A 25301-nucleotide genomic window follows, 5' to 3' on the forward strand; every position below is an offset into this window, starting at 1 on the left:
ACAGGGCAGCATCCTGGCCGGGCATGACAGGAAGTGGCTGTGGATGGCTGGTGTAGGGGCCAATGCCAGAGCAAGTGCGGGGAGGTTTCACGGGTGCCCACTGCTTTCTCCAGAGCAAGGCAGATTGGGGTCCTGCTCTCTCCCAACACCTCCTGCTCCTCTTCTCTGCCCTGGGCCCCCGGTCTAATCAGGCTCCACTGGAGGGAAAATACCATACTTCACCCCCCGGCTCCAGCCTCTGACCTTCATCTCTTTCCCGGCTGTCCTGTGGGCTTCCCCTCGGACCTAGAGCTGTCGGCGTGGTGGGGCCCGCCCGGGTTTCACGGCTGGAGCAGGCACAATGTGCTGCAGCTTCATTAAAAATTCATTTTTAATTGCAAAGCGTTGTTTCTTTCCCTCCCCGCTGCTGCCTGGCCAGGCTGTTTGCTCAGTCTGCATTCTGCGCTGCTGCACAGCCCCGTCCAGCCGAACAGAGCCAAGGAGGGGCTCCGATCCGGCCGGGGTTCCGGTACATACGTGGGAGCCAGCAGGGAAGCCACGGGCTTGAGGGTGGGGTTAATGAGATACACAGCTCTTAATAATCAGCGCTCTAATGCAATGGCGTTTTCATTCCCTTAGGGCTAAATCCTTGGGGCCCTCAATTCAGTGGATCTGGCGTGGCCCCACTGATCTGGGGGGCCCCTCCCACTCCCTGTGGCCTACCTTGCCCCTAAGGCACGTCGGCAGAGCTGAGGTTTGGGTGTTGGCGGGAGCAAAGCCAGTATGATGCTGCAAATAACCCTGCACGTAAAGGGTACTTCAGCCCCAAGGCTGGTGAGGGGCAGCGTGGCTTCTCTGGGGCCTGCCGCTGGAGTAGGATTTCAAACACCCAAGTTCTCCAATGTTTTCAGGCTTTGCCCAGGGACCTGTATTTTCCCCATGGCGCTGATTGGGGCAGGCTAAAGACATGAGCTTCCCTGGCTGCCCAGGGCTTGATCCAGCGGTGACCTCAGTAGGGGCCAGGCGATGATTTGGGAGCTGTGTTTGAAGGGAGGTCCAGGAGGGTGCCATAAATACATCTCTCCCAGAAGTCCCCCGTGTAGGGCATTGGGTCCCCAGCCCAGCACCTGGCCACAGAGCCCAGGGCCAAGCGGGCAGCTCAGTTGCTGTGTGAGTAGAGAGAGCGCCCTGGTTGCATGGAGTTTATCGGTTATTGTCTAGGGAGGCGCCACTCACTAAGGCTGCATGGAGATTTGCCCAGGAAGCAGGGTTCCCACCTCTGGGTGGTGGATGGAGAAGCCAGTGCCAGGGATCTTGGGGAGTTATGTGCCTTCCCTGGGCGGCCATGATGTTACTTGTGATTAGACCCCACTGGGACCAGCCATTAGCCACAACACAATGCAGATCACGACCCATCCTTGGCCACGGTCAGCTGACTCGGCTCGTTATGGTCACAATCCACTGCAATAGGACGAGGCTTGAGTGGGACAGTCCCTCACGAGAACTGGGTGGGGCGTTACTGTCTGCAGAGAATGGGAGGGTGCTGGGGTCCAGGAGAAATTAACTGAGCAAAACTGGGATGGCTACATGGAATGGAATAAACCCAGGGGCTTTCTGCTCACCCAGAGGACCCCGTCCGGGGCCGAAAGCACAACGAATCGTGCCCAGGCTCAGAGGCAGAGCCCAGCCAGGCCTTATGGGCCCAAGCGATCGTGGGTCCCAAGCCAACTGACCATGCTGATGCAGCCTCCAGGAGGCTGAGTGAGACCTTTCTCTGCTTCTCTCTCTCCGGCAGGGGGTGCAGTCTGTCGTGGACCAGTTTGCGGTGCCCAGACAGCAAATAATTGGCGACCTGAACAGTGAGTGTCTGGCTGTTGGCCTTTCCTCTTCTAGGCCAGAGCAGTCTCCCCTATTCCTGGGAGGCTGGGTACTTGCGGGAGAGGAAAGCAGCTCCATGACCCCTGGTCCCAGCTCTCCTCTCTGAGCAGTTGTCACATGTTTCTTTGCATGACTCCAACTCCCTTCCACCATTCCCTGCTCCCAGTGATGTCATGGCAAAGCTCCCACTGACTTGGACGGGAGCAGAATCAAGTCATTAAACCCCAACTGTATCCACAGCATCTGGACTCCCTGATCACCCTTACAGTTATCCTGATCGTGTGGGAAAACGCTTCCCATCGCCCCAAATAAAATCTATCCCAGGCACCTGGGTCTTTCTCAGTGCTTGCCCTACAAAAGGAAAATTCCCACTGGACCACGTAGCAGCCTTCTGAAACGGCAAGGAGTGATTTCTCATCAGCTTTGCTTTAGCCCTGCCCCAAGCTCTAGTGGGCATCTTGCGCGCATGTCAGTTGCCCTTTCCCGAACCCTAAGCAAAGCCCCCTTTGGGGCAGGGGGAGACTCTCCCGAACCCTTTGCAGAGCTGGGAATGGGTCTTCATTGTTGGTTCAAATCAGCATCGGTTGTCCAATCCGTAGAGAGATTTTGAGCAGGCCTGGGTGGACGTTGGGTCTCTTACCCCACGAGGGCAGGGAGAGAGCGTGGCCGTCTCCAAGGTTCGCCCCGAGGGGGAGGAAAAGCCGGAGATAATGCCAGATCCTGCTCTCGGTTATCAGCGCAACATCATGGCAGTCGTTGAAGTTTGCATTCTGCGGCATACTGGCTTTGTGTGTGTTAGTGAGGGACGGCACCATCTAATGGCTGCAGCCCACAGGGGCTGAGAGACTTGCCACTCCAGCCTGCTGTAGGAGGTGTCCTTATGCTCAGGTCTGGTGTTTATTATGCTGGGTTGCCAGACTCCAAATTCCAGCTCCCCATGTGCGGGAGACTCTGCCCGTAGCTGCTTCCCGCTTGGTGTGAGTCAGAGTAGCATTTGCCCCACGCAGGGCGGAGGCAGCAGCTCACAAAGGGTGGTTTGGTGCTTTTCAGATGTCAGCCGCAGCATTGGCCTCACCATCCATTCGCTGCTGAAGGAGCAGGTATATTCAGTGCTGGAGGCCATTCAGGGAAGGGCACAAGGTAAGATGGAGGCTCACCTTCTCCTGTGAGTGGGACTGTCCTTCACTGTCAGAAATGAAAGGAGATGACTTTAGAGTCCTTCAGACCAGTCTTTGGAGCCTTCTTATGCCAGACTAGGCTGGGGACAGGTCCAAACCTCTACCTCCCAGAAATCCCCTCTGCCTGATGCTGGGATCCCTGCCCCTTCCTCTGCCCTGCATTGGGCATGCTGGCTTCACATCTCATCCCACACTCATATCCTGAAGATGCCTCTGACCCTTAGAACTTCCCCTGTTCGACTCCCCTCTTCTGGTGACCAGACACGCTATCTCTAGCTGGAGGCTGGGGCCCAGGGGGGTGGAATCTGCACTGAAGATGGCCGTCTGTTGAGCAGCTCCGTAGCTACTTGCGTAGTAGCAAGGCGGGGGCCAGCGGGTGGAATAGCATTCGTGGCACAGACGGAGTGGAGCACCAGAACTAGCCTTGGGTTTTCTCTTTAAGACCTACAGAACTCGCTGCACCATTTACAGATTCTCAACAAGACCGTGCGGACTCTGACCCATTTCCAGGACGAGCTGGGCCTGGCGCTGAGAGATCGCAAGGAGAGCACAGTCTCCCTGCTGGACAGTCCGCGCTGCACGTCCTGTGCCCGGGCACTGGGCAAAGCCCAGAGCTTGGAGCCGGGAGCCGACTACAGAAGGGTGAGTGCAGGGTTGTAGAGAGAGGGCCTTTTCCTCCCAGGTCTGATGGAGGGATGGGTCTCTCTTGCCACTTGGGCACCTTTGTGTCCATTTCTTTGGTGCGGGACATCCCTCAACGCTGCTCCACGCAGGTACGCTGACTCAGCAGGGACACTCTGCCGAGTTGAGGAGGGGAACTCACCTGTTCATGGAATGCTGGTTTCTTCCTGCAGGTTCCTTCCGTGGAACAGGTTTTGAAGACGCTGTCTGGTCTCCCCAAAGCTAACTTCCCAGACTTGATTGATAAGGTATGTGACGGACAAGGCCTGGGGCCTGTTTGCAAATGTGAAAGCTGGTTCGATTCTGGGGGAGAAAACGGCTCTTTTTGCTCTTCCAGGGCAACAGCACGTTCAACTCGATGCCAGACCTAGCTGTTGTGAAGATGGCCCAGGTTGTGCAGGGTGAGCAAAACTCTTCTGTGGTCAGTAGGGTGTTGCATTTCCAAACTCTGGTACATGCAGCTATGCAACCACAATGCCTCTGGTTCTTGAGAGCTGCCCCCCTTTTAAATTCCTAAGAAAAAAGCCGGCCTGCAGAGACAGCAGCCATTTTGTTCCCAGCATGGCTTCAGACTGCTAGGATATGCACCCCCTGTGCTCTCCTCCTGGAACTTTACTTTTGTTCCCTCTTACTTTGTTGTTTCCTTTAATCCATGCCCCTGCCAGGCACTGGGGCCCAGACCCTCGGACATATTTAGTCACCTAACTCCCACCGATTTCAATGGAAGTTAGGCACCAAAATACCTGCCCCGGGAAACGGTCCCGCTTGTATTCAATGGAACTGCAAGAAACAAGAAAATCTTTATATTGGGGTCATAAACCCTTGGAAATTGGAGTGAAGGGTGGCAATATTGAAAGGCCCTAACCTTAGGGAAGTGAGAGACTCAACCAAAGAGCCACAGCAGAGACCAGGCTCCCACTGTGCTTGGTGTGGTTACAGTAGGAGACAGGCCTTTCCCTATAGGAGCTTACAGTCAAAATAGACAGGAGAGACAAAGAGTGAGAGGGTTAAGTGACAGGCCCAGGGTCACCCGGCACATCAATTGCAGACAGGGTTGCCAACCCTCCAGGGTTGCCCTGGAGTCCCCAGGAATTAAAGATGAATCTTTACTTAAAGATAATGTCATGTGAGGAAACCTCCAGGAATTTATCCAACCAAAGTTGGTAACCCTAGCTGCAGAGCTGAGCGTAGGACCTATGTATCCTGAAACACAGGCCAGCATCCTACCCATTACAGGGGACTCAAACTGGGGTAATATGAGTCTCTGAGGGTGTGTCTACACTGCATTGTAAGCCCAGCCTCAGACTTAAGTTTGAGCCCAAACCCCCTTACTGTCCATGCACAAATCTCTCTGACACAGGTCAACAAGCATTCGGGATCTGGGTCCTAGGACCCGTCTGAGCCCGAGAGCTTGGTCTGTACCTGAGACTTGAGTCCAAACCCTGTCCAAACCATTTTGGAAAGGTTCAGTCAGAGATTAGGGTTAGGGTGTGTTTACTGCACCAGGTAAGGGGCAGACACTTCTAGGACTTCAGCACAGGCTGGGTGAGAGGGTCTGTCCTGAACAGAGGAGGGGTGTATTTTGTGAATGGTCCTGTAACATCCAGCCCCTTGGGGCCGCAGAGAAGGACCAGTGCTTGCCTACGCCCGTCCCTGCCAGCTGCAGGGCTCCCACTAAGTCCCCCCTACATCTCCCACTCTCACCTTGCAGAGCTAAAGGACGAAGTGAACAAGGTCAGTGAGAAGGTCCAGTCTATTGCGGACAGCTTCCCAGTCTCTGATTACACTCAGCCCTTGAATGATGCCCTGATGCACGCGGAGAACAAGAGCCGCCCTTACCTCCAGGAGGTGAAACACTATGAGAAATACAGGTAATGTAATGGGAGAGTGGCTGCAGCTGTGTGAGTCTATGGACCTGATTCTGAGCTCACACCAGTGTGAATCAGGAGTCGCTCCAGTGAAGTCAATCAGGTTACACCTGTATAAAACCAGGGGAAGTGAAATCAGAAGCAGGCTAAGAATTCTCTCGGGTCAACCTCTGGGAATGGCTAAATCCCTTGTATTACCCTCCACCATTTGAGCTAAAGGAGCCACTCTATTAGCAGGAAGCAGTAGTAGGCTGTTATCCTCTGGTGGACCACCACTAGCAGAAGAGAACAGACACACACTGTCAGTGTGTCACACTTCTTTAAGAGGGTTCAGAATTTATCATACCAGCCCTAGCTGCTCCTGGACTGAAGCCCCCCGGCTGCTGATAGTCCACTGAGGAGTTCAGGGCTCTCTTCAAAACCTTCCAGCTGATCACTTGACTTCTTGCTAGCAGGCCCTGGGTGGCTCTGATGCTGTGTCAGGGTCATGAAATCCCATCCCAGTGAGTTCAAATCCAGCCTAGTGTAGAAATCTGAAGTAGAGGAATAGGTGCATTGCTCCCATCTCCTTCTCTCCAAGGGTCATTTTTGACTTCCTGCCTCTGCTGACTAACAATGATTGTTGGCTCGGGTCTGAGGCTGAATTTAGGGTTCGCTCCCAGTCGTGGCAGGCGACGGTGCAGGCTGCCACTGGGTTGGGGGAATGAACCAGAAGTGGGGGGCTCGTTCTTTAACTCCCCTGTGGCTCCTGACTTCCTCTGACCTCTTCTCTCCGCAGGTGGATTGTGGGCATCGTGCTGTGCTCCGTGGTCCTGCTGGTTGTAGCCTGTAACCTCCTGGGGCTGTCCCTTGGGGCCTGTGGGCTCGCCATGCGGGAGGATCCAAGCGACTACGAAAGCAGGGGAGAAGCTGGGGCCAAACTCCTTTTGGTGTAAGGGACTATTACTGTACTGGGGGGGCAGGGGCGAGTTCAGGGCCCTTACGCCTCAGCTGGGGGTGATGGGGAGAGAATATCTCTGTGATGTGGTGGCATTGGTGGCACGTGCTACACAGCAGGTCAGACTACATGATCTGGTGGTCCCATCTGGCCTTTAAACTCTGTGACGGGCACATGGCTTTGGGAGTGGACTGGAGTCCAGCCCTCCGCTGTCAGCGGGGAGGCTCTCCATGGTGATGTGGCACTGTAAAGGGTGGATGGTGTCACGGTCAAAGTGTGGGGGGGTGGGAGCGGAGGGGTCCTCTGGCTGGGTGGTAGGTGAAGCCCAGCAGATGCAGGAGCTTGCCTAGGCACTCACTTCTCGCTTCTCTTCCCATTTGGGTCTCCTCGGGGATGGCTAAGAGGCAGCTCCACCTCTCACTAAAATGTTCCCGGTGGACATCTGATGCCAGGTGACCTGAGCATGGTTGCTACCAGCAGCAGGTTCCTTATTGGCAGTACGTGCTTCACGCTTGGGTTTGCGCGATTCATGTCAGAGACCGGTCTGGGCTGCAAAGTTTGTATCTAGATCTGACCTTCCCCCGAGTTTAGGGTGTTCCCAGCCACGGCTTGGGTTTGGGCCCATCTTTACAGAAGCTAGTTGATCTTTACAATGAATCCTTCTCCTGACCACTGCATGTTTCATGTGAAGTTTGTTCAGTTAATGTGAATCTGTCCATACTGCACTTCTTGTTGTTATGTTTGTGTGGTTCGCATGGCCATAGTATGTCTCACGTCACGTTTGCATGGTTGGCATGACCATAGCATGTTTCAACCCAGTTTAATTTTAAAGTTGTACAGACGTAGTATGAAACTTTTTCATGGAAAGTTTTTTCAATGGAAAATAGCTTTCTGACAAAAAATCTGTGTGGAAAATGTTTATATTGGTCAAAATTTTCCAGTTTAAACCAACAACTGAAAAATGTTGGTTAAAAACTCAGTTTTTCAATGAAAAACCAAGAAGTTGTAAACAAAAGAAACACTTCTGAAATTTCCCCACAAAGAATAATTGATGTTTTTCAACCAGTGCTACTTAAGATGTTTCCCCTTTGGGGCGTGTGGTCTCACAGGACCATTGGAACATGTGACCGAGGGTGGGGTGTATTGTCCATCACTTGCAGTCTTTCACACAAGACTGGATGCCTTTCTAAAAGATCTGCCCTTGCTCAAACAGAAGTTATAGGTTTGGTGCAAGAATCATTGGGTGACATTCTCTGGTCTCTGTGATGCAGGAGGTTAGACAAGATGATCACAACAGTCCCTTCTGGCATTACAATCTATTTATCTATGGCCTTAGTGAGTTTCTTGTTTGGTTTGTGCACTTGGGGGATGAAAGAGAGTCTTTCTCACTATCCCCGTGTTGTGATCCACCGCCGAGCACGCTGGAGCCTGGACTCCCTCTGAGCAGAGGGACCCCGCAGGCCTAAGGCACCTCATGAGACATATGGTATGTTTACACTGTAATCAGAGCTGTGACCTCAGCACATGGAGACCCATGTAGCCACGCCAGCTTTGCTCTACCTAACTCAGGTACCAATAGCAGTGAAGCTGCAGCAGCCTGGGCAGTACAAGCCCACCTGGGACCCTTCAGTGGCCTGGCAGGTCTGTGGTCAGTGCCTTGCGGTGCGGGCGTGGCAGTGTTGGGGGATGGTTCCGTGCAGCTGCGGAGACATGCGTGCGGATGCCAGGGAGTCCAAAGAGAAGCAGAGCAGCTCCCAACTTGCCCTCCTCCCCGTTTGTTCCTGCAGAGTCACTGCATGCTAGGGTGGAGGACTAGCTGGCAGGGCGCTCCCTGTAACGCATCTCCTTCTCTATTGCAGGGGCATTGGCTTTAGCTTCCTCTTCTCCTGGCTTCTGATTCTCTTGGTCTTCGCCACGTTTCTGGTTGGGGGAAATGTCCAGACGCTGCTGTGTAAGAACTGGGCCAATCAGGAGATTTACAAGGTGGGTCCCTGCTTTCTTGGAGTGCCGAGCCTGGCGAGCTGTGCTCCAGGCACAGGATAAAGGGGACAGTAAGCTCCCCAGGCAGAAGAACCAGCTTGGGCTGGGCTGTGTTAACCAGACAAAGCTACCCAGCACACACACTCATTGCCGTATGCATCCTGTGCTGATTACTGTATGCACACACACCATCTACTCACACCTGTGCACTCTGTACTGCCGGACGTACCCACTGTCCTTATTACTCACCCTCCTACCCCCATCACACACTCATCACCACACGCACCTGCATACTCCCTACCAAATATGTACACACTCATTACCATACTCACTATTGCATGCTCAGTGCACACACACATCTGCAGATGCCATGTCTCACACACACAGTCAGCTCTCTCGCACATACTCATTGCAGCGGACTCGCGCCATCATCGCAAACCCCCGCTCTCCAACGCAATCGCAAAGGCACGCTCTGGCCTTCGTTTATCATTGCCCTATGGCCGCTATGCTCTCCTGACATACTGGGGCCATAAAGCTGTCAGATCTAATCCTGGGGCCGGTCCCTAGGATGTGTGGGGCCCTGGGGTTAGACTCAACCATTTGCACAAGTGTGTATAAGTGTATGAATCAGGACGTGAATGACTATACTTGGCAGGTAGCAACCTGCGGGCTACTGACGCCTCGACTGGAAGCTTTTTGCTTCATTAAAAAAACTTCTCTTCTCCATCACCAGAATAATTCGTGTCGGGTACGTCTCCACCGCAGGCAGGGGTGCACGTGGAGACATATCTAAGCTAGCTTTGATCTAGCAGCCTAAATAACAATAGCAGTGAAGCCATGGTAGCGCAGGAAGCCTGTACAAGCCCATCCAGGACCGTGGGTATGGACTCGAGCAGCTAGCCCGGACTGCTGTTGCTTCACAGCTGTGATTTGAGCTAGCTAAATATAAGCTAGGTTGGGTATATCAACATGAGCTGCAGCCAAGGCTCTGGTTGCAGAGCAGACACACCTTGAGCGAGCGGTGGGCTTGTCAGCCTGTGAGCGTGCAATCAATGCAGGCACGTGTGAGCGTGCATGGTTTATGACAATATCTTGTGTGACATGGTGTGATGGAAGAGACCCAGGCTCACATCTGCCCCGCTCAGTGTCCAGCCAGGGTTACGGCCCCTTTCCCTCCACCAGGCTTCCAGCCTGCTCCCTGAGGCTGAGAAATCTCTCTCAGTGGCCAGTTACACTGGCTTCTCGTCTGCCTCGCACGTGGCATAGTGAAAGGAGCTGGAGGGCAGGCTGAGGATCTGGCCTATCGTGTCACATACACACCTGCTCTCGTACCGCTGTTGTACATGGATACATTTAGCTGTGTGCACACAGAAATACTGTAAATCGGTTCAAATGCAGCCTCCTTTCTCCATGGAGCTGCGCTCTGTCTCTCGCTCCAATTCCACCGAGATCAGCCAAGTTCCCCCAGGGATGAACGTGACCCAACGAGGAGATGATCAGTCCCGTCACCTCGCCCTGTTCCTCAGCGTCCTGCGTGTGATCTAATTACGCGCTTGCTGCATGCTGCAGAATGATCCACTTATGCCCACGTTCGGCCCTTTCCACTGCTTTACCCCGGGCACAGTTGATGCGCACGGATCGTTCCAGCGAATTAATTAAACCTCCTCAAACAACGGTTAACGTTTGATCTCTGTTTGGAAGCCGACTGTCACCGCAGCTCTCCATCCCGCCCCCCCGCCACCATTGGCCAGCTGGAGCTCAGGAAGTAGAGAGATGCACTGAGGGACTCTGCCCAGCCCAGAGTGGCAGGGGCTGGACAGCTCTGGATGCAGAAGGGCTAGCAAGGCTCCTTTTCCTGCCCAAAGACCAAGTCTCCCACGCGGATTAAAGGGAGCCGGGGCTCGCAGCATAGCAGGGAAGCTCCGAGGGAGGGATTCCAGGTCTGTCAACCTGCCACGGACCATTGATGAACCCCAAGATGGCCACCCCAACTGCAGGGAGAGGAGGGGCCAGGGGCTAGTGCTAAGGTAGAGCTATGCACAGTACTCCAGGGGGTAGTACTAGGTTGGAGATGGGGATCCTTAAAGGTATGGATGTTGAACCCCATCCTCTCCTTCTTGCTTTCCAAAGCCCGTCAGTGACTTTCTCTGCTAGGGGTGATTTTAGCCCCACGTTGCTCCCGCCAGTTCCCGGAATTAGGACCACATCCCTTCATCACTCTTTTCTGCCTCCCGAAATGCTGTTGGGATCAGCACAGTGGTGCTCCCTCTCTACTCCAACACACCCCACTCTCCCCGACCGGGACCCTCCTCATGCCTCATTTCTCCCCCTGTTCCCCAGTTTATCGACACTCCCGGGAACCTGCCTCCATCCATGAACCTCACCCAGCTACTCAGCCTGAAGAGGAACCTTAACCTAACCTCTGCTTACCAGTGAGTACTCTGCTATGGGGCTGCCCAGGAGACCCCTACCCCACCCCACCCCCCAGCCCCCGACATCCTGAATGCTGTCAGGCTCCTCCCTATCAGACTGGCCTCATTAGGAAACTCCTTGAAACGAAGGCCCACCGTCTCAAACTCAGGGTGGAGCTTAAATCAGAACTAGCCCCCTGATTTTCCGAAGTCCCAGCTCTCACCGACCTCTGTGGATGGGGCAGGTCAAAAATGTTCCAGCGAAACTCTTTTTCGACTGAAAAACTGGGGTTTTGGCTAAATGGGCATTTTCGCAGGAAGCAGCCATGGCGTTCCTCGAAAAGTTTGGATTTTTTCTGATGAAAAATCAGACATTTTCAGCCCAGGTCAAAAACATTTCTGGTTTTTAGCAGGTTGAGGCTGGAATTCTTTGGTTTTCAGTTTTATTGATGTTTTCCGGGGGCAGAAATATTCATTTTCTAGCCAGCTCGTATTGTGGGTGCACCAGGATGCCTTTCATTGAGGTGTCCCCATATGTATTAAGTGTCCAACAGTTGAATACTCAAACAGCAGCTCAGATGCCACCTTTGGTTGCCCCTCATACAACTGAGGGCCAAACCTGGGCCAGTCTCGCTGACCTGAAAACACCTCACACGGTTAGTTCAGCAAACTGCGATCTCCAGCCCACCTGGCCCATTCTAAGCTCCTTTGAAATCGCCTCACCTTGCTGCTGACACCAGTGACTGGCTGTTATGCCACCTGCCAACTTCCCTGGCTTTAGGGTTAAGGTAGTGGAACCTGCAGCCAGCACTTCTGGTACCAGACAGGCTCCAGGGTGCAGGGCCAGCTGGAAGCAATTCATCCCAGCCCCCAACGGACAGTCTCAGCCCTTCACCGTCTGGCCGTATCCCTGGGACAGGAACAAGGGTTTAGTGGATGCAGAGGTTCTTGATGCACCTTCTGTTATTACCGTCCCCAGTAATCTCAAGGCAATGGCCTACCAGGTCTAATGGAGACAGTAGAATGGGAGGAAATGTGACCCGAAGACAAGTAGAATCTGATCCGGTGGGAAGCCTCCCGTGGACTGAATAGGGAGCTGCTTGGTGCCAAACTGGGCTCGGGGCGCTCCGGAGGAGTGTGGGGCTGCAGTAGCCATGTGGAGCCAAGGCACAGGCTGGCTTTAGGCAGATCCCCTCGGGGAGCACTGCTCGGGAGTCTCCTCTCACCTCTCCCGCCCACACTGACTCCCTCCCCCCTCTCTGTTCCAGGGTGTGTAAGAAGGGCACAGGCCTCTGGGACATTCTGCAGCTCAGAGACACCTACAATCTTGAGGATCACCTCCACCTCAGCCAGGTGAGCAGAGGCTCTTCCCCTGGGGGCACCTGTCCTCCCACTCTCGCCAGCCCTTTGGCATCCCTAAGCAAGGAGGGGAATCAAACCTCCACGTTCATACAGTCTTGCACTGTCCGTTGCCCCCAGATCTGTCCACTAAAGATTTAGTCTTTACATTGATTCAGCCAAGGGCTTCTCCAAGGGACCCAATTCCTGGCCTCTCTTTCCCGGTGAATCCAGTCTCCATTTTCCATCCAGTCCTGGGTTTCCTCCAACTTCCTCCTCCCAGCACAGACGTGGTGGAACCGTTTGTCCTAGCAGAAAGGGAGACTCTTTCTTTTCCATCTTCCTCCGTTCTGGGCTTCCAGGAGAGGTTGTGGTGGGAAGGGAATTTGGCCTTGCAGTACTGTGCATATAACGTACCATGCCACTCCTCACCTAGAGGGCTCATGCATGAGGCTTAAAGGGCAGGATGCAAAACTTGGGGCCTAGGAAAAATACGAATGTGTGTATAGTCCACTGAGTTTGTTATAGCTCCCTGCCTAACCCACAGAGGGTGTGAGTCTATTAACAGTCCTAGTTAGGACGCTTTAGCTCTGGAGTTTCCCTGTTCAATCCCCAGTGTATCAGCCTGGATGATAACCATCCCTTAAACACTGCAAAATAGCATGAGACTAATTTCTCTTGCATGCAAAATGGGCCCTATCTGTTCAGGTTCAACATTCAGCATTTCCAAAGGATGCTGAGTAATTCATCCCCCAGCAGTGAGCTGGCCTAAGCGGGCCGAATGGGAAATCTGGGTCTGAGATGAAGTGTGTGTCTAAGAGGGAGGAACCTCTCAGATGCTGGGTGAAGCACCATACAGGTTCTAATGTTGTGCTGTCCTGCTTTTATAGCACTAGGATGGGACACACCAATTTGTCTTTACTGGGTTAACTGGTTTGGGGGGCATCTGATTTGTCTTTACTGGGTTGACTGGTTTGGAGGCCGTTCCATAGATCTAGCTCTTCTGGGCTGACTGGTTTTGTGCTGCTAGGTAGGAGCAGGGTCACCCAGTCTATAAGGAACTAGGGCTGGATCCAAATCAGGAAGCAATGGAAAGGCTCCCCAGGACTTCCCTGCGCTGTGGGTCAGGGCCCTAGCCAGGACCAGCACCCATGGGGCTCACGGTCATGGCCCTGCCTTGCCCTCAGTACACTAGAGACTTCCAGAAGCGTCTCAACAACTTCAACCTCCAATTTGAAGAAATCCACTTCCTCGACGGGGCTGGGAGACGGGACCTGGAAACCTTCCAGCAGAGTGGGATCGACCAGCTGGACTACCCCACGTTCCAAGCCGAGGTGAGGAGTGCCGGAGCAAAGCTGCAGCCAGTGCGGTGACATCAAGCAGGGGGTTGCCCTCTCGGTTTGCATCCTCCACAGCAGCCCTTCTTCCCGTGGTGTCTGGGAAATGAGGCTGGCTGATCGTGCTGCTCCGGCCTGGCTCTCATGCTTGCAGATCCTGGGTCCACTCCCAACCCTCCCCTTATCCTGATGGAGGCATCTGCCCTGTGTACAGATCCCCTGCCTGTTTCCACTGCCTTTGAGCCCATCCCACTCCTGGATAAGGCTTGTCAATATGCGCCCACTCCCTTTGCCTGTTCTCCAGCTGGCTCCCTTCTGCCTCACAGTGGCAATTACACCCAGGCAGACACCACAACCCCATCCTGTCTTCCTATCCTTCCTTGCTCCCACTCTCTCGGAAAGACTCTGAGCACCTTGTGTGAGCTAGAGAAATAGTCTTCTCCCCAGCTTTACCGATGGGGAAACTGAGGCATACAGAGGCGGCATATTGGGTAGGGGATTAAGGCATTGGACTGGGGGCTCGGGAGACCACAGTTCAAGTCCTTGGTCAACCACAGACTCCTCTGGGTAAATCACATAATCTGCCCCATGCGTCAGCTTTCCATCTGTAAAGTGGTAATAATCCCTCGCTACCTTACAGGGCCCTTTGGGAGGGTAAAGTCCATTAATGATTGTGATGGGGGCCATATAAATAGCTAGACAGAGTTGCCTAGATCTCACAGGGAGTCAGTTGCACAGCTGGGAATAGAACCCAGGAGTCCTGAACCCCCCACTCCCTGACTTTAACCACCTGAAAACACTCCCTCTTGGTGGTTCATTGTAAAGGGAAGGGTGAGGGAAGGGATCCCTGTGCCCTCAGCCCACATTCTGCCCCAAGTTACCTCTGAGCGTTGAAGCCTGTGGGGCAGCACAGCTGTAGCTGAAATCAGGGCCCCGTCGATGGTTTGTGGGGTAACGTGCAGGCCGGAGGCTTATTGCTGGTGCTCAGGGAGTGTTCATAAAGTGTGCCCCGCACTTTGGGACCCTTGGCTGACATGGGGCTGTTCATGCGGCTGGCTCCTTTCTCCAGATGCAGAACCCTGTGGTGAGGACGAGCCTGGAAGACCTAGCCAGGGACCTTGAGGGCCTCCGAAAAATTCAGGTGAGCGCAGAGGCGACCTGGAGGAAAAGGAAGGAGTGATCCCCAGGGGCAGGGAGGGGAGATGCATGTGCTTTGCCTCCTGCTGCCAGCGATGCCACCTCCTTCCCCCCCAAAGGGCTCCTGTGGTTCCCAGCTGACCAGAAAAGCCATCAGTGACTCTGGTGTCCCCCACAGAACAACATCACAATAGCAGGACGGCTGGCCAATGAGTCCCAGGCCCTGTGGAAAATCCAGAACGCCACCGTGCTCACCCAGGAGGCCCTTGTGGTGAGTGTGATGGACTGAGCAGCGGTCACCTCCAGGCCGGGCCAGGGCCGGACCCCATCCTTGGCTTAGGAGCTTTGGGGAGCAGGGGCCATGACTCAGGCCTAGCCCTGGTGGCATGATGCGTGGGAAGGGCGCAGGGCATCACGGGAAGCCTCCATGGGGGTGTGTCATTTGCGGGGAGGGGACTGGGGGCTGTATGACAGACCCCTAGGGGCGTGAATCCCAGACTAGCCGGCATAGGGGAAAGGTGGAGGGAAGATTCCTGGATCCCACATTGTGGACGGGAGTAGGGGTGGAAGCAGTGACTGAAAAGTGGCTGGGGGAGTGGGGGGAGCATATGCCAGCTGCGCCCAGTGGGCTGCTGGAGTTGGTCCAGTTCTTCCCGGGCAGGTGAAGCAAAACCTGCGCATGCGACCGGGCAGCCACCGCTGAGAGCTCACATTGGGAATGGCCATGAAGAGCAAACCCCCCGGGGCAGGGCCAGGGCTGAGGCCTATGGGTGGGAGGTGGGGAGGGATGGCTGTTCTCCTCCTGTCCGTCCTTTGAGGCCGTTGGGCATCAGGCTGCCACCCCTCGCCCTCCCTTGAAGTAGAGGGGACGCATCTGAGCCTCCCTTTGCCTTGCAGGTGAAGCTGAATGAGAGCGTACAGTTCTTGTCCGCCCTGGCACCCCACCTCCAGGTACGGTTGCCGGGGGAGACCGTCCATCTGATGGAAAGGCCACTGGGAGGGGGGAATGATCCCACATGAAGGGGGTGGGCAGTGGTGGTCCCAGGTCCTGGGAGTTACAGGCACAAAACACCCTGCCCGGCCCTGTAGTGACCATAAGGAACAAGGCCTTGGGGCTCCATTCCCAGCGGAGCCCAGGGACTTTACCACTGCTGTAGGGAGATGGGGAGCAAGCGGTGGCTTCATGGCCAGGAGCTCCCAACCCCCTGGCGCAAAGGTAAGGCACCTTCAGAGGGGCAACACAACAGTCTGGGTGTGTGCACGAAACACCCCACAGACGCTTTCACGGACATCATCCAGGGCCCGACCCTGACCTGCAGGGACCCCCCGCTCCTTTTCTTGGGGCGAGAGGGGAATTCAGTCCCCGGGGTCATTCATTCTCAGATGGCTTCCTGCATTGACTCCCACCCTGATCTGAAGGGACCCCGCTCTTGTGAGGTGACCCACCCTTGGTCAGGACACGCTCTTCCTCTCTGTGTGTCCCCTTCCCGTGAGTGTGTGTGTGGCTCCTTATTCCACGAACCTCCCTCAATCTGAGCCCTTGGAGAGAAGGACATTTGCCTTCTATTCTCTCTGTTCACCTAAGCCGGGTTTGCCCTCTACCCTGCTCCCCACCCCGACTGCCAGGGACCACCCCCTTCTGGGGAATGGAGAGACTTCAGTCCCCTTGAGTTGGGCTCCCAAGTCATGTAGGTACTTTAGAAAACCCCCTCCCTCAGGGACAAGGTGGGTGAGGTCACATCTGTTATTGGACCGATGTCTGTTGGTGAGAGAGACGAGCTTTCGAGCCACGCAGTCCTACCTGAGGAAGAGCTCCGTGTGGCTCAAAGGCTTGTCTCTCTCACCAACAGACGTCGGTCCAATAAAAGATATCACCTGCCCCCCTTTTTCTCTCTAATATCCAGGTACCAATAAGGCTACCAGTGCATTTCATCCCTCAGGGTTTATTAAGTCCTGGGCTACACCCACACATTGCTCCCCAGCCCTGACCCATCAATCAAGGCTCAGTAATAGTAATCCTGCTTAGGTATACGAAGCCAGTCACACCCAAGGTCCATCCCGCCCAGACTCCCATCTCCAGCAGTGGCCAGCACCAGCTGCATCAGTAGAAGGTGCAAGGAACCCAGCAGGGATGGGATAGCCTTATGGTCTCACCCTACTGGGGTCACTGCAACGACAGGAGAGTAAAGCGGATTCTCCATCCTGATGGCTGCTTGTCCGCAGCTCCTGTGTCGCTCAGAGGGTGGTTCGGGTCAGGTGGGCATTTCATGGGGTTAACCCACAGCAGCCACACGAGGAGCCAGCTAATTTTGTTGTATAATGACGAAAGAAAGAACCATCCACCTTCAGTCAATTCCCCACAGTGCTCACTGCCTCCCAGCCTCCACGGCAAATCCACATTGCGGTGCCCAGGCTGCCAGAAAGAGACATCTGTCAGCCCATCTCCCCAGCAGCACAGATCGGCCAGAGCCCAGCACCTCATTGGCTTCCCCTTGGAGACCAGATCAAACTCAAAGCTTCCCCTTCCAAGACAACCCTGGGACTGGCCTGAGGGACCATCTCACCCTATCTGATCCTGACCTCCCACGACAGATCTGTTCAATCTCCTGGGTGAGACCGCCTTGTGCAGGAAGAGGGAGCTTCTGAGATGGAAATCCTGAAAGAGATCAACAGCACAGACCCTCACTAGGGCCTCCAAAGCTAGATGCAAAACCCATTTCTATGACCCGTGTGGCCCCTTCCCAACCAAAGACTGGAGATAGTCCCATCCCTGCTGCTTGCGGAAGAGAGAGCTAAAGAGATCTCTGCGAGCATCACCTTGAGCAACACCAAAAATCAAGCCAAGGCCTGCCCCGTAACCCCCAACCCAAATTCAAAAGTCAGGCTTTTCTGTAGCCACGAACCCCCGTGGCTGACACACAGAAGAGGACGTGTGTCACACCCTGCCCAGGGGCTTCCGGGCACACTTTATAAACACTGGGAGGTGCTCAGATACCAGGGAGATACCTGGCGCCATAGAAGAACCTAGATACATTCCTAGCTACGTGTGATGTATCAGTCTGAGCTTGGTGTCAGAAGCCAGGAATTCCTGTGTCCTAGGTCCCACCCTACCCCCCTACCCCCACTCCGTGCCTCAGTTTCCCCACCTGTTACATGAGGATAGTGACATTTACCTCTTTCCCATGGCTGGTGTGAGGATCAGCGAGTTAATTCTCATGCTGCTGCATGATAATCCTACCTCTCCATCCTTAATTAGAAACTCCACTCCCAGAATTCCCCACCTCAGAGGTCAATCTCCCTCCCTCCCCATGATTCCTAGCACCATTCAGCTCTCCAGTGCCCTCTAAGGTGCCTCTCTCCTCCCCACCCCCTTTCTCCCACCAGCCCCTCTTGAAACGGACGATGGCCGAGATCGCCCTGGTCGAGACCATGCTCCCGGGGCAGGCGCAGCGGCTCCTGAGACACGTGAGTGAGGAGGGGACCTTAGCCCTGCAGCATGTTGGGCTGGGGTGCAGCAATCAGCTGGAGGAAACCGCAGAGATGGCTGCATAGGGGGAGGGGGACGACTCCTGCTCCGTAAGCAGCTCCATGGGCCCTGCCTACAAACCCAATGCTTGCTGGGGCATCTGGGACTGCAAACCGAGAGAGGCAGCATGACCTACAACGGGGCAGATCCTGGGTAGCTGGAGATCCAGCCAGCAAACCCAAAGCCTGTGTGAGCCTACTCTGGGCCAGGCTGCGCCCTGGGGCCCTGATTTCCTCACCAGCCCTTTGGGAGTCAATGTGTGTCCTTCAGGCTGCCTTCTGTTCCTGCAGGAGATCAGCTGCTTCACAAGGAAAGAACTGGGCTATTTCTCGCAGTACCTGAACTGGGTGAGACGCACGGTAGGTGCCAACGTCCGCAGAGGAGCCCCGTTAGAGCAAGGGTTGCTGCTGTTGTGATTTATTTGTATTACCATTGCGGGTTGGAGCCCCAGTCCCAGACCAGGAGCCCATTGCGTTAGGTGCTGTACAGACACAGAACAAAGTGGTGACAATCTAAGGCTGTATCTTCAAAATACTGCAGCTGCACTCAGTGTAGACACTTACTGCAGTGATGGGAGGCGTTCCCCAGTAATCCACGTCCCCGGGAGGCGGCAGCGAGTTCGGGGGAAGAATTCAGTGCAGCCCTGCCGTAAGACGAGAGACAGCAGATGGAGGCAGGCAGCTGGGGTCTCAGCCTAACCTGTGTCAAGTTTCTTGTAGGCATCAAGGCAAAGGAGAGGTTGAAGGAGGCTAGTGAGTGAATTTTGTGGATGAATCCAGGGAGCACCTGCCCAGAGTGAGGGGCAGTGCGGGAGAAAGCAGGAAGGGGCTTGTTTGAAATGTAATGAGTGGGCAGTGGTGGGTGGGATCGTGGCCCGTCGGCGGAGGGAGTCGACCTTTCAATACTGAATGAGAGGTGATAGGACGGAGATCGGTCACAAAGGTCCTGGACAGTGAAGACAAGTATCTGATGTTCGGTACAATGGAGAAGGAGCCGGCAAAGGGCGTTATGGTCGAAGTGACAGGCTTGGAGAATGATCTCCCCGAAGGCATTCTTATTTTGAAGCCCCCTCCAATGCTACAGGGCAGCATGTAACCGAGTGGGGCGGCTATGCAAGTACCCCATGGGATGTTCTTGTGGTTAAAGGGCTGGCCTGCGGCGTGGGTTCGATTCCTGGCCCTGTATGACCGTGAACAAGCTGCTTGTTGTCGCTCTGTGCCTCGGTTTCCCCTGATTTGAAATAGAGATAACAATCCCGACCTCTTTCCCAGTACTTTTTAGCCATAGGTCTCAAAGCATTTTACAAACGACGTCCGTGTCTTTGCCCCCCATTACAGCAGGGGAAACCGAGGCACGGGGAACAAAATGACTTGCCTGAGATCACTCAGCACAGTAGTGGCAGAGCTGGAAATTGTGTCCCACTCCAGTGCCCCCTCCACTGATTCCCCACAGAACACCTGCCACCATGGGGATGGACCTCCAGGTCCTAGTGGGGTGCTCGGAGATTAGGGTGATGGATGCCAACTGTGAACCTGAGTGAGCCCTGTCAAGGGCTTGGCTCCCATTGTCACGGCCAGCGCAGCACCTGCCATGCCCAGCTCTGCGGAGAACTGAGCCCCGAGAGTGCATCAGAGCTGGCCGGCAAAGACCAGCTGGTTGGGTATCTGAGCACAACTGGGTTGGTGACTGTCATCCTCCACCCAGGTCACTGCCTGGATAACTCGCTGTCTCCTCTTTTGTTCTAGCTGACTGAGGATGTGGCTTCCTGCCAGCCCCTCGCCACGGCGCTGGATAACGGCCGGGTGATCCTGTGCGACCGCATCGCCGAGCCCTGGGTAAGGACAGCGGGACCTGCCACTCCCTGCTGCTGCCTTGGGCTTAGACCCCATTCCTCCCTGCCCCGAGGAATCTGTTCCTGGCCAGGGTTGAGTGGGCATGAAATTGGGGCCATGAAATTGGGGCCTCACTGTGCAAAGGACTGCACATATACATATTAAGACAGTCCCTGTCCCTAGAGCTCACAGTCGAAATAGACATGGGGTGGGAGGGGAGACTGAGGCACAGACAGTGGGTTGCCCAAGGTCACTGAGGGAGAGCACCCGGGTCTCCCGATACCTAATCCAGCGCCCGATCCACTAGGCCACGCTGCTTCCACCAAAGGGATGTGAACGGAACAGAAAATGAGATGCAGCCCGGGGGCCAGCGCGGTCCTTGCTGCGACTATCTCGGTCCTGGCATAAGCCAGATCCACTCCTGTTGATGTCAGGGGACGCGGACGCCACCCTGACTGACCTCTCACACCGTGTCCTCCACAGCTGATAGTAATTGAAATCAGCCCCTCCACCCCACCCTGTCTCCTGTGACCCCATCTCCCTCTATCTCATTGCCCAGTCGTGGTGCTGCCAGAGACAACAGATGCAGAGAGGGGATAAATGAGGCTGTCTAATCTTGTCTGAGCAGCCTAAGTTGCCCAGAGGAAGATGCAGCCTTGGCTGAGATAGGCCAGTGCCAGACGAAAGCAGCCAGCCTGGGGGTGTCTATGTACTGCACAGGGTGCTCTCCTCAGCAGGGTGGGGAGAAGGGCTTCCAAAGATTCATTGCATGGCAGGATTTCCCAGTTCCCTGATCTGGCAGCAGGAGGGGGACCGTCTACGGACGGACCTAGGAAACAATAAATATTGGCATGCACTGGCTACTCTGTGTGTGTGTGTGTGTGAGCACATGCATGCCACTGCCCTCTGCTGGATGGTCTCGGAGCTGTTCCACTGTGTGTCATAGGCTCCCTACTACCAGCCAGTGAATCCCTCTGAGTTAGGACCCCACAGGGCATGCCTCTTACAGCCCCTCTATGGAGTAAGGTGGCGACTGCAGGCCAGAAGCTAATGGCATCGGGGCAGTGACCAAACTTCCATTGCCTTCATCAGGCCCAGAAATAGTCCCTTGAGCAAAGGGTTAGAGGCTCTCTGTCCAACCTGCTTCCATCTGTATCCAGAGTAACCGAGGGGCTGGTTCCCCACCGGGGTGGGGTTTCGCTCTCTCCCCTCCATGCCCCGCCCAATGGAGCCGATCAGGGTGTTTGTTGTGTCCTTCCAGAACGCCTTCTGGTTCAGCCTGGGCTGTTGCACCTTATTCCTCATCCCCAGCATCATCTTCGCCATCAAACTTACCAAGCACTTCCGCCCCATCAGGAACCGGCTAATGTAAGTGGCAGGCGCTGCGGGTGCTGGGCCCTGTGCTCCACCCAGTGTCCTCCCCATGCCAGGACAGCAAGGGACCCACAGGAAGGGGGAATGCACCGAACAGCAGCTGGCAGGTGTTGTTCCCAGCTGGAGGAGACGTACGGGCACAGCTGGGAATCACACCTCCTGGCTGCTGTGTAGACGTGCTCCTAGAGGGACCGCATTTGAGCCACCCCTGTAAATGCCCCATCAATAGGCCCAGCATTGGCAACCCTGGGCACGTGCCCAGCTAAGGTCCTCCGGTGTCTCTCAATGTAGATGCTCGGCAGGAGCCCAGCAGCACCTCGATACAGAGGGGTATTTACCTATAGGCGGGATGGACTGAGGCCAAGGGCCACAATCAGGGGTCGAGGAAACGAAGAGGGAGATGGATAAAGTTCCATTTGCTTTTGATCCAGTCCTGCGCCTTACAGGCATACTGGATGGATCTCTGATCCCTGCAATCCTGTGTCCAGTAAGCCCATTGGACGGATCCATCCAGGGGGTGGATCTCTTATCCCTTGGATCGTGTCCCCCTTTGTGCGCTCCTTGAATCCTTGGACACAGAGTCACAGTTCTTGTGCGTACACAGAGCTTTACCTGTTTGCAGAATGCCGTGACAGCGCCTGATGCAGCCTGCAGGGGGCACAAGTGCAGGGCACTTATTTCCTGTTCTTAGGTGCAGCCACATCTGGAGTGTTGGCCCAGGAGAACAGAAAGGGTTAACCCCCCAACACTCCACCCGACTGCCCTCGAGGGCTCCCCCCCAAACGTGCCTGGAGCCCGTAGGCCCTCGTCCCCGTACACGTAGGGTGAATGCCACCCCTGTGCACTGGACCCTGCGTGTGGTCCATGCACCATTGCACACAGGGGTTAGTTAAGTGCTGCAAGGCTCTGTCAGCTCTTCTGCCCAGGGCTCAGTTCCCTGAGAGGACGGGATAGATCCAGGAATTGCGGTGCATAATTCAGAGGCAGATTAAGGACAAACGGGTAACTACCGTCCTGAACCACAGCCTGCCCCCGGCCTATCCAAGCTCAGCTCACTGAATTCTCCCATGCCCCTTGTTACTGTACTTTCTTAAGGCCCCTGAAGTCCTCTACAAAGAGAAAGTCGTTTTACCCACTAGAGTAATGCTGCCTCCCCTGGGGCAGAGCCTGGCAGCTGTTTATCTGGCTGCAAGGTGACAACAGAGATAATATTGCCTTCTCCCTTAAGCTCCCTCCTTTTCTTCCCCACCACCTGCAGCTCTACTGCCTCGGAGGAGACCTATCCCTTCCACATCCCCCGCGTTACAGCTCTCAAGCTATAGGAAGAGGTCTCCGGCATCTCCAGGTAAGGGGGAAACTAATTAATCTGGGCACTCCAATCTCTGTGGTGGAGGACTCCTGAATCTGAGAGTCCTGGGGCTCCCCAGGAGTCCTGGAACTCCAGACCACTGGTCCCAGGCAAGCTCTAGGTGGGCTTTTGGACCTTGATGTCACCTGGGGATGGATGTTCTTGGACCTCTCTTTTGCAGGTCCTCTTCAGAGCTCCTGGACCCCGAACTAAGGTTTCTCTTGGGGATCCTCAGTGCCATGGGACTCTTTGTGGATACCAAGCTGCCATGTTGCGAATATTTCTGGAGGTTGCCCACCCCGCTGAGTCGAAGCTGCCCCCGAGTTCTCCCATAGGTTTCCATCACAGGTGTTCTGGGGGGTCCAGTCTATTCATATCTCCCCAGTAACTGCTCAGGAGTCCTTTCACTTGTAGGTCTCCTGGGGAAAGTGCCTGGATTCCTCCCAACGCCAGAACCGCCCCCATCAGAGACACTTCCCTTCCACTCTGCCTCGCCCTCCCCATGTTACTTCTGAGCTGCTGGAAGAGACTCCTGCAATGACTCCCGTATTGGATATCCCACCCCTCAGCTCTTTCTCCCAAGCACCCCCCTCTGCTGACCCCCACTCCCTGCAGCGCCAGCATGCAAGTCAGAAGGGAAAATTCGTGCCGCATAGCAGCACCCCTCCAGGGTTTGACATCTCCAGCCATCCCAAAGGGGAGCCATTAAAACCCACCGATGCCCATGTTTCCTCCTGGGTTAATTCATGTCTGCGGCTTCCTCCCAGCTTCAGGCTGCTCTATGGTTCCAGCAAGTTTTTCTTAGGATCTGAGAGGGAGCCTGCATGGCTCTCATCTTCCTCCCTGGTCTTCTGCAAACACACACACACTGGGCTGTAATGCTAAATCCACCGTGCACAATCCCTGCCCATGTATCCCACAGGCAGCACTGCCAGAATGCAGGGCTCTCACTCGTTCAGGTTATTGGCGGTTCAGAGGATGCATATACAACCTGATGACTGGTCAGGGCTCGTCCCCTTAGAGATGAGCCTGGACCAGATCCCCAGAGCCAAACACTCCCCAGTGCTGCCAAAGCCCAGATCTGGATCTGAACCCTGCACCCTAGTCATTGTCTCGCTAATGGGCCACACACAAACCTCCGCTCCACAGATCCAACCAGATGGGGGAAGGGGGGATGTGAAATCCAGATCTCAGTTTTGCAGCTTGGGCTCATCTCTGCTTCCCAGGTCAGGGCTCTCACCGGGACTCTTGCTTCTATGTCTGCTGTCCCCGGCTGGCTCTGGAGCGCCAGGCTCACAGAACGTCCTGTCACTGAAAACCTACCTGGGTCTTTGGAGACTTCTCCAGGTGGTGCAGGGTCCCTGCTGCCAGAGGAGAGGACACGGGTCTAAATTCGACCCCCAGCTGGGAGATCGCCCCTTCTGTCCCCAACTCTTGGCACCGAAAGGAAACTGGTCTGACTCTCTCTGGGGTGAAGATGGGTCCTTGTGCTTCTCTGGACTTCCTTCTGCCAAAGGGCAGGCTACCACTGTCCTGTTGTATTTTAACCCATCCTGGAACGCCTCAGCATTGGGATTTAGGGTACAAAGGGGTGTCAGTGCTGGAGGATGCTGATGCCATTAAAGCACTGGCCCCTTTTCTAACTGTGGCTTGCTTGCTGCTTTGTGCATCCATTCTGGCTCTATGTTCTGGAGGGGAGGGATCGGTGAGGGGCGGTGGTGGTTGGGGTAAATCCTCTAAATTTTCTCAAAACACAGTGGGTTCCTAAGGCATCCGCCCTCATGGATCCATGTCAGAGGGCCAGGCTGGAGAGGAAGGAACTGGGGAGAGACTACAAATGTCCTGCTCTGGTATAGGCTCTGTGTGTGATCTTGGGCAACTCACTTAACCTCTCAGCGTATGTCTTCACTGCACAGTTAGCCCAGGATCTGTGACATTACCCAGGGTACAATCTGGATCCCTCAGTTCTCCACACTTTTACACTGCTTTTCTGTGAGAGCTACCACCCCTGGTCTGCCCACACACAGCCTCCAGCATGTAAGTTACTCCTAATCATAGTGTCTGAGCGCTACGGGCAGCCACTCATGAATTACACTGAGGAGCAACACTAGCAAATTCCCAGTCCTGGCCTTTCCCGCAGAAATGTGTGTCTTGTACTGCCCAGCTCCCCCCTGGACAATACAAGCTCATATAAAGTCCGTCATTTCATTAATAGAAAATGATATGCCCAAATTCTGTTCTCCCAAATGGAGTTTCCCAAACACTGGTTTAGATAAAACAATAAAACAAATTTATTAACTACAGAGATAGAGTTTAAGTGACTACAAGTAAGGAGGCATAAAAGTCAGAACTGGTTACAAGAAAATAAAAATAAAATGCAACTAATGCCAACTTAATGAGCTAAGTGAATTCAAAGCAAAGTCTCTCTCCCCCCATGTTCCAACAGTCTCACTGGCTGAATTTCTTTCAGTCAGGCTCTCTCCTCCAGTCCAGTGTT

General features: G+C 54.7%; 1 protein-coding gene across 1 annotated transcript in view; it reads left to right on the plus strand.

The window, feature by feature from the left end:
• Positions 1-24452, plus strand: part of PROM2 (prominin 2) — a 38525-nt gene extending 14073 nt beyond the window's left edge. Inside the window, exons 6-26 of the mRNA XM_077805563.1 lie at positions 1775-1838; positions 2506-2655; positions 2908-2997; positions 3478-3677; positions 3890-3964; positions 4009-4117; positions 5428-5587; positions 6363-6515; positions 8381-8504; positions 10842-10933; positions 12181-12265; positions 13438-13584; positions 14657-14728; positions 14903-14995; positions 15622-15675; positions 18109-18189; positions 18541-18609; positions 19996-20085; positions 21344-21450; positions 22715-22801; positions 22986-24452. Coding sequence (XP_077661689.1) covers positions 1775-1838; positions 2506-2655; positions 2908-2997; positions 3478-3677; positions 3890-3964; positions 4009-4117; positions 5428-5587; positions 6363-6515; positions 8381-8504; positions 10842-10933; positions 12181-12265; positions 13438-13584; positions 14657-14728; positions 14903-14995; positions 15622-15675; positions 18109-18189; positions 18541-18609; positions 19996-20085; positions 21344-21450; positions 22715-22778 — 2079 coding nt within the window. The 3' untranslated portion in view covers positions 22779-22801; positions 22986-24452. The remainder of the gene's footprint in view (positions 1-1774; positions 1839-2505; positions 2656-2907; positions 2998-3477; positions 3678-3889; positions 3965-4008; positions 4118-5427; positions 5588-6362; positions 6516-8380; positions 8505-10841; positions 10934-12180; positions 12266-13437; positions 13585-14656; positions 14729-14902; positions 14996-15621; positions 15676-18108; positions 18190-18540; positions 18610-19995; positions 20086-21343; positions 21451-22714; positions 22802-22985) is intronic.
• The last annotated feature ends 849 nt before the right edge of the window (positions 24453-25301 follow it).

Source organism: Eretmochelys imbricata, chromosome 26, assembly GCF_965152235.1.
Source record: "Eretmochelys imbricata isolate rEreImb1 chromosome 26, rEreImb1.hap1, whole genome shotgun sequence".
Taxonomy (NCBI): Eukaryota; Metazoa; Chordata; order Testudines; family Cheloniidae; genus Eretmochelys; species Eretmochelys imbricata.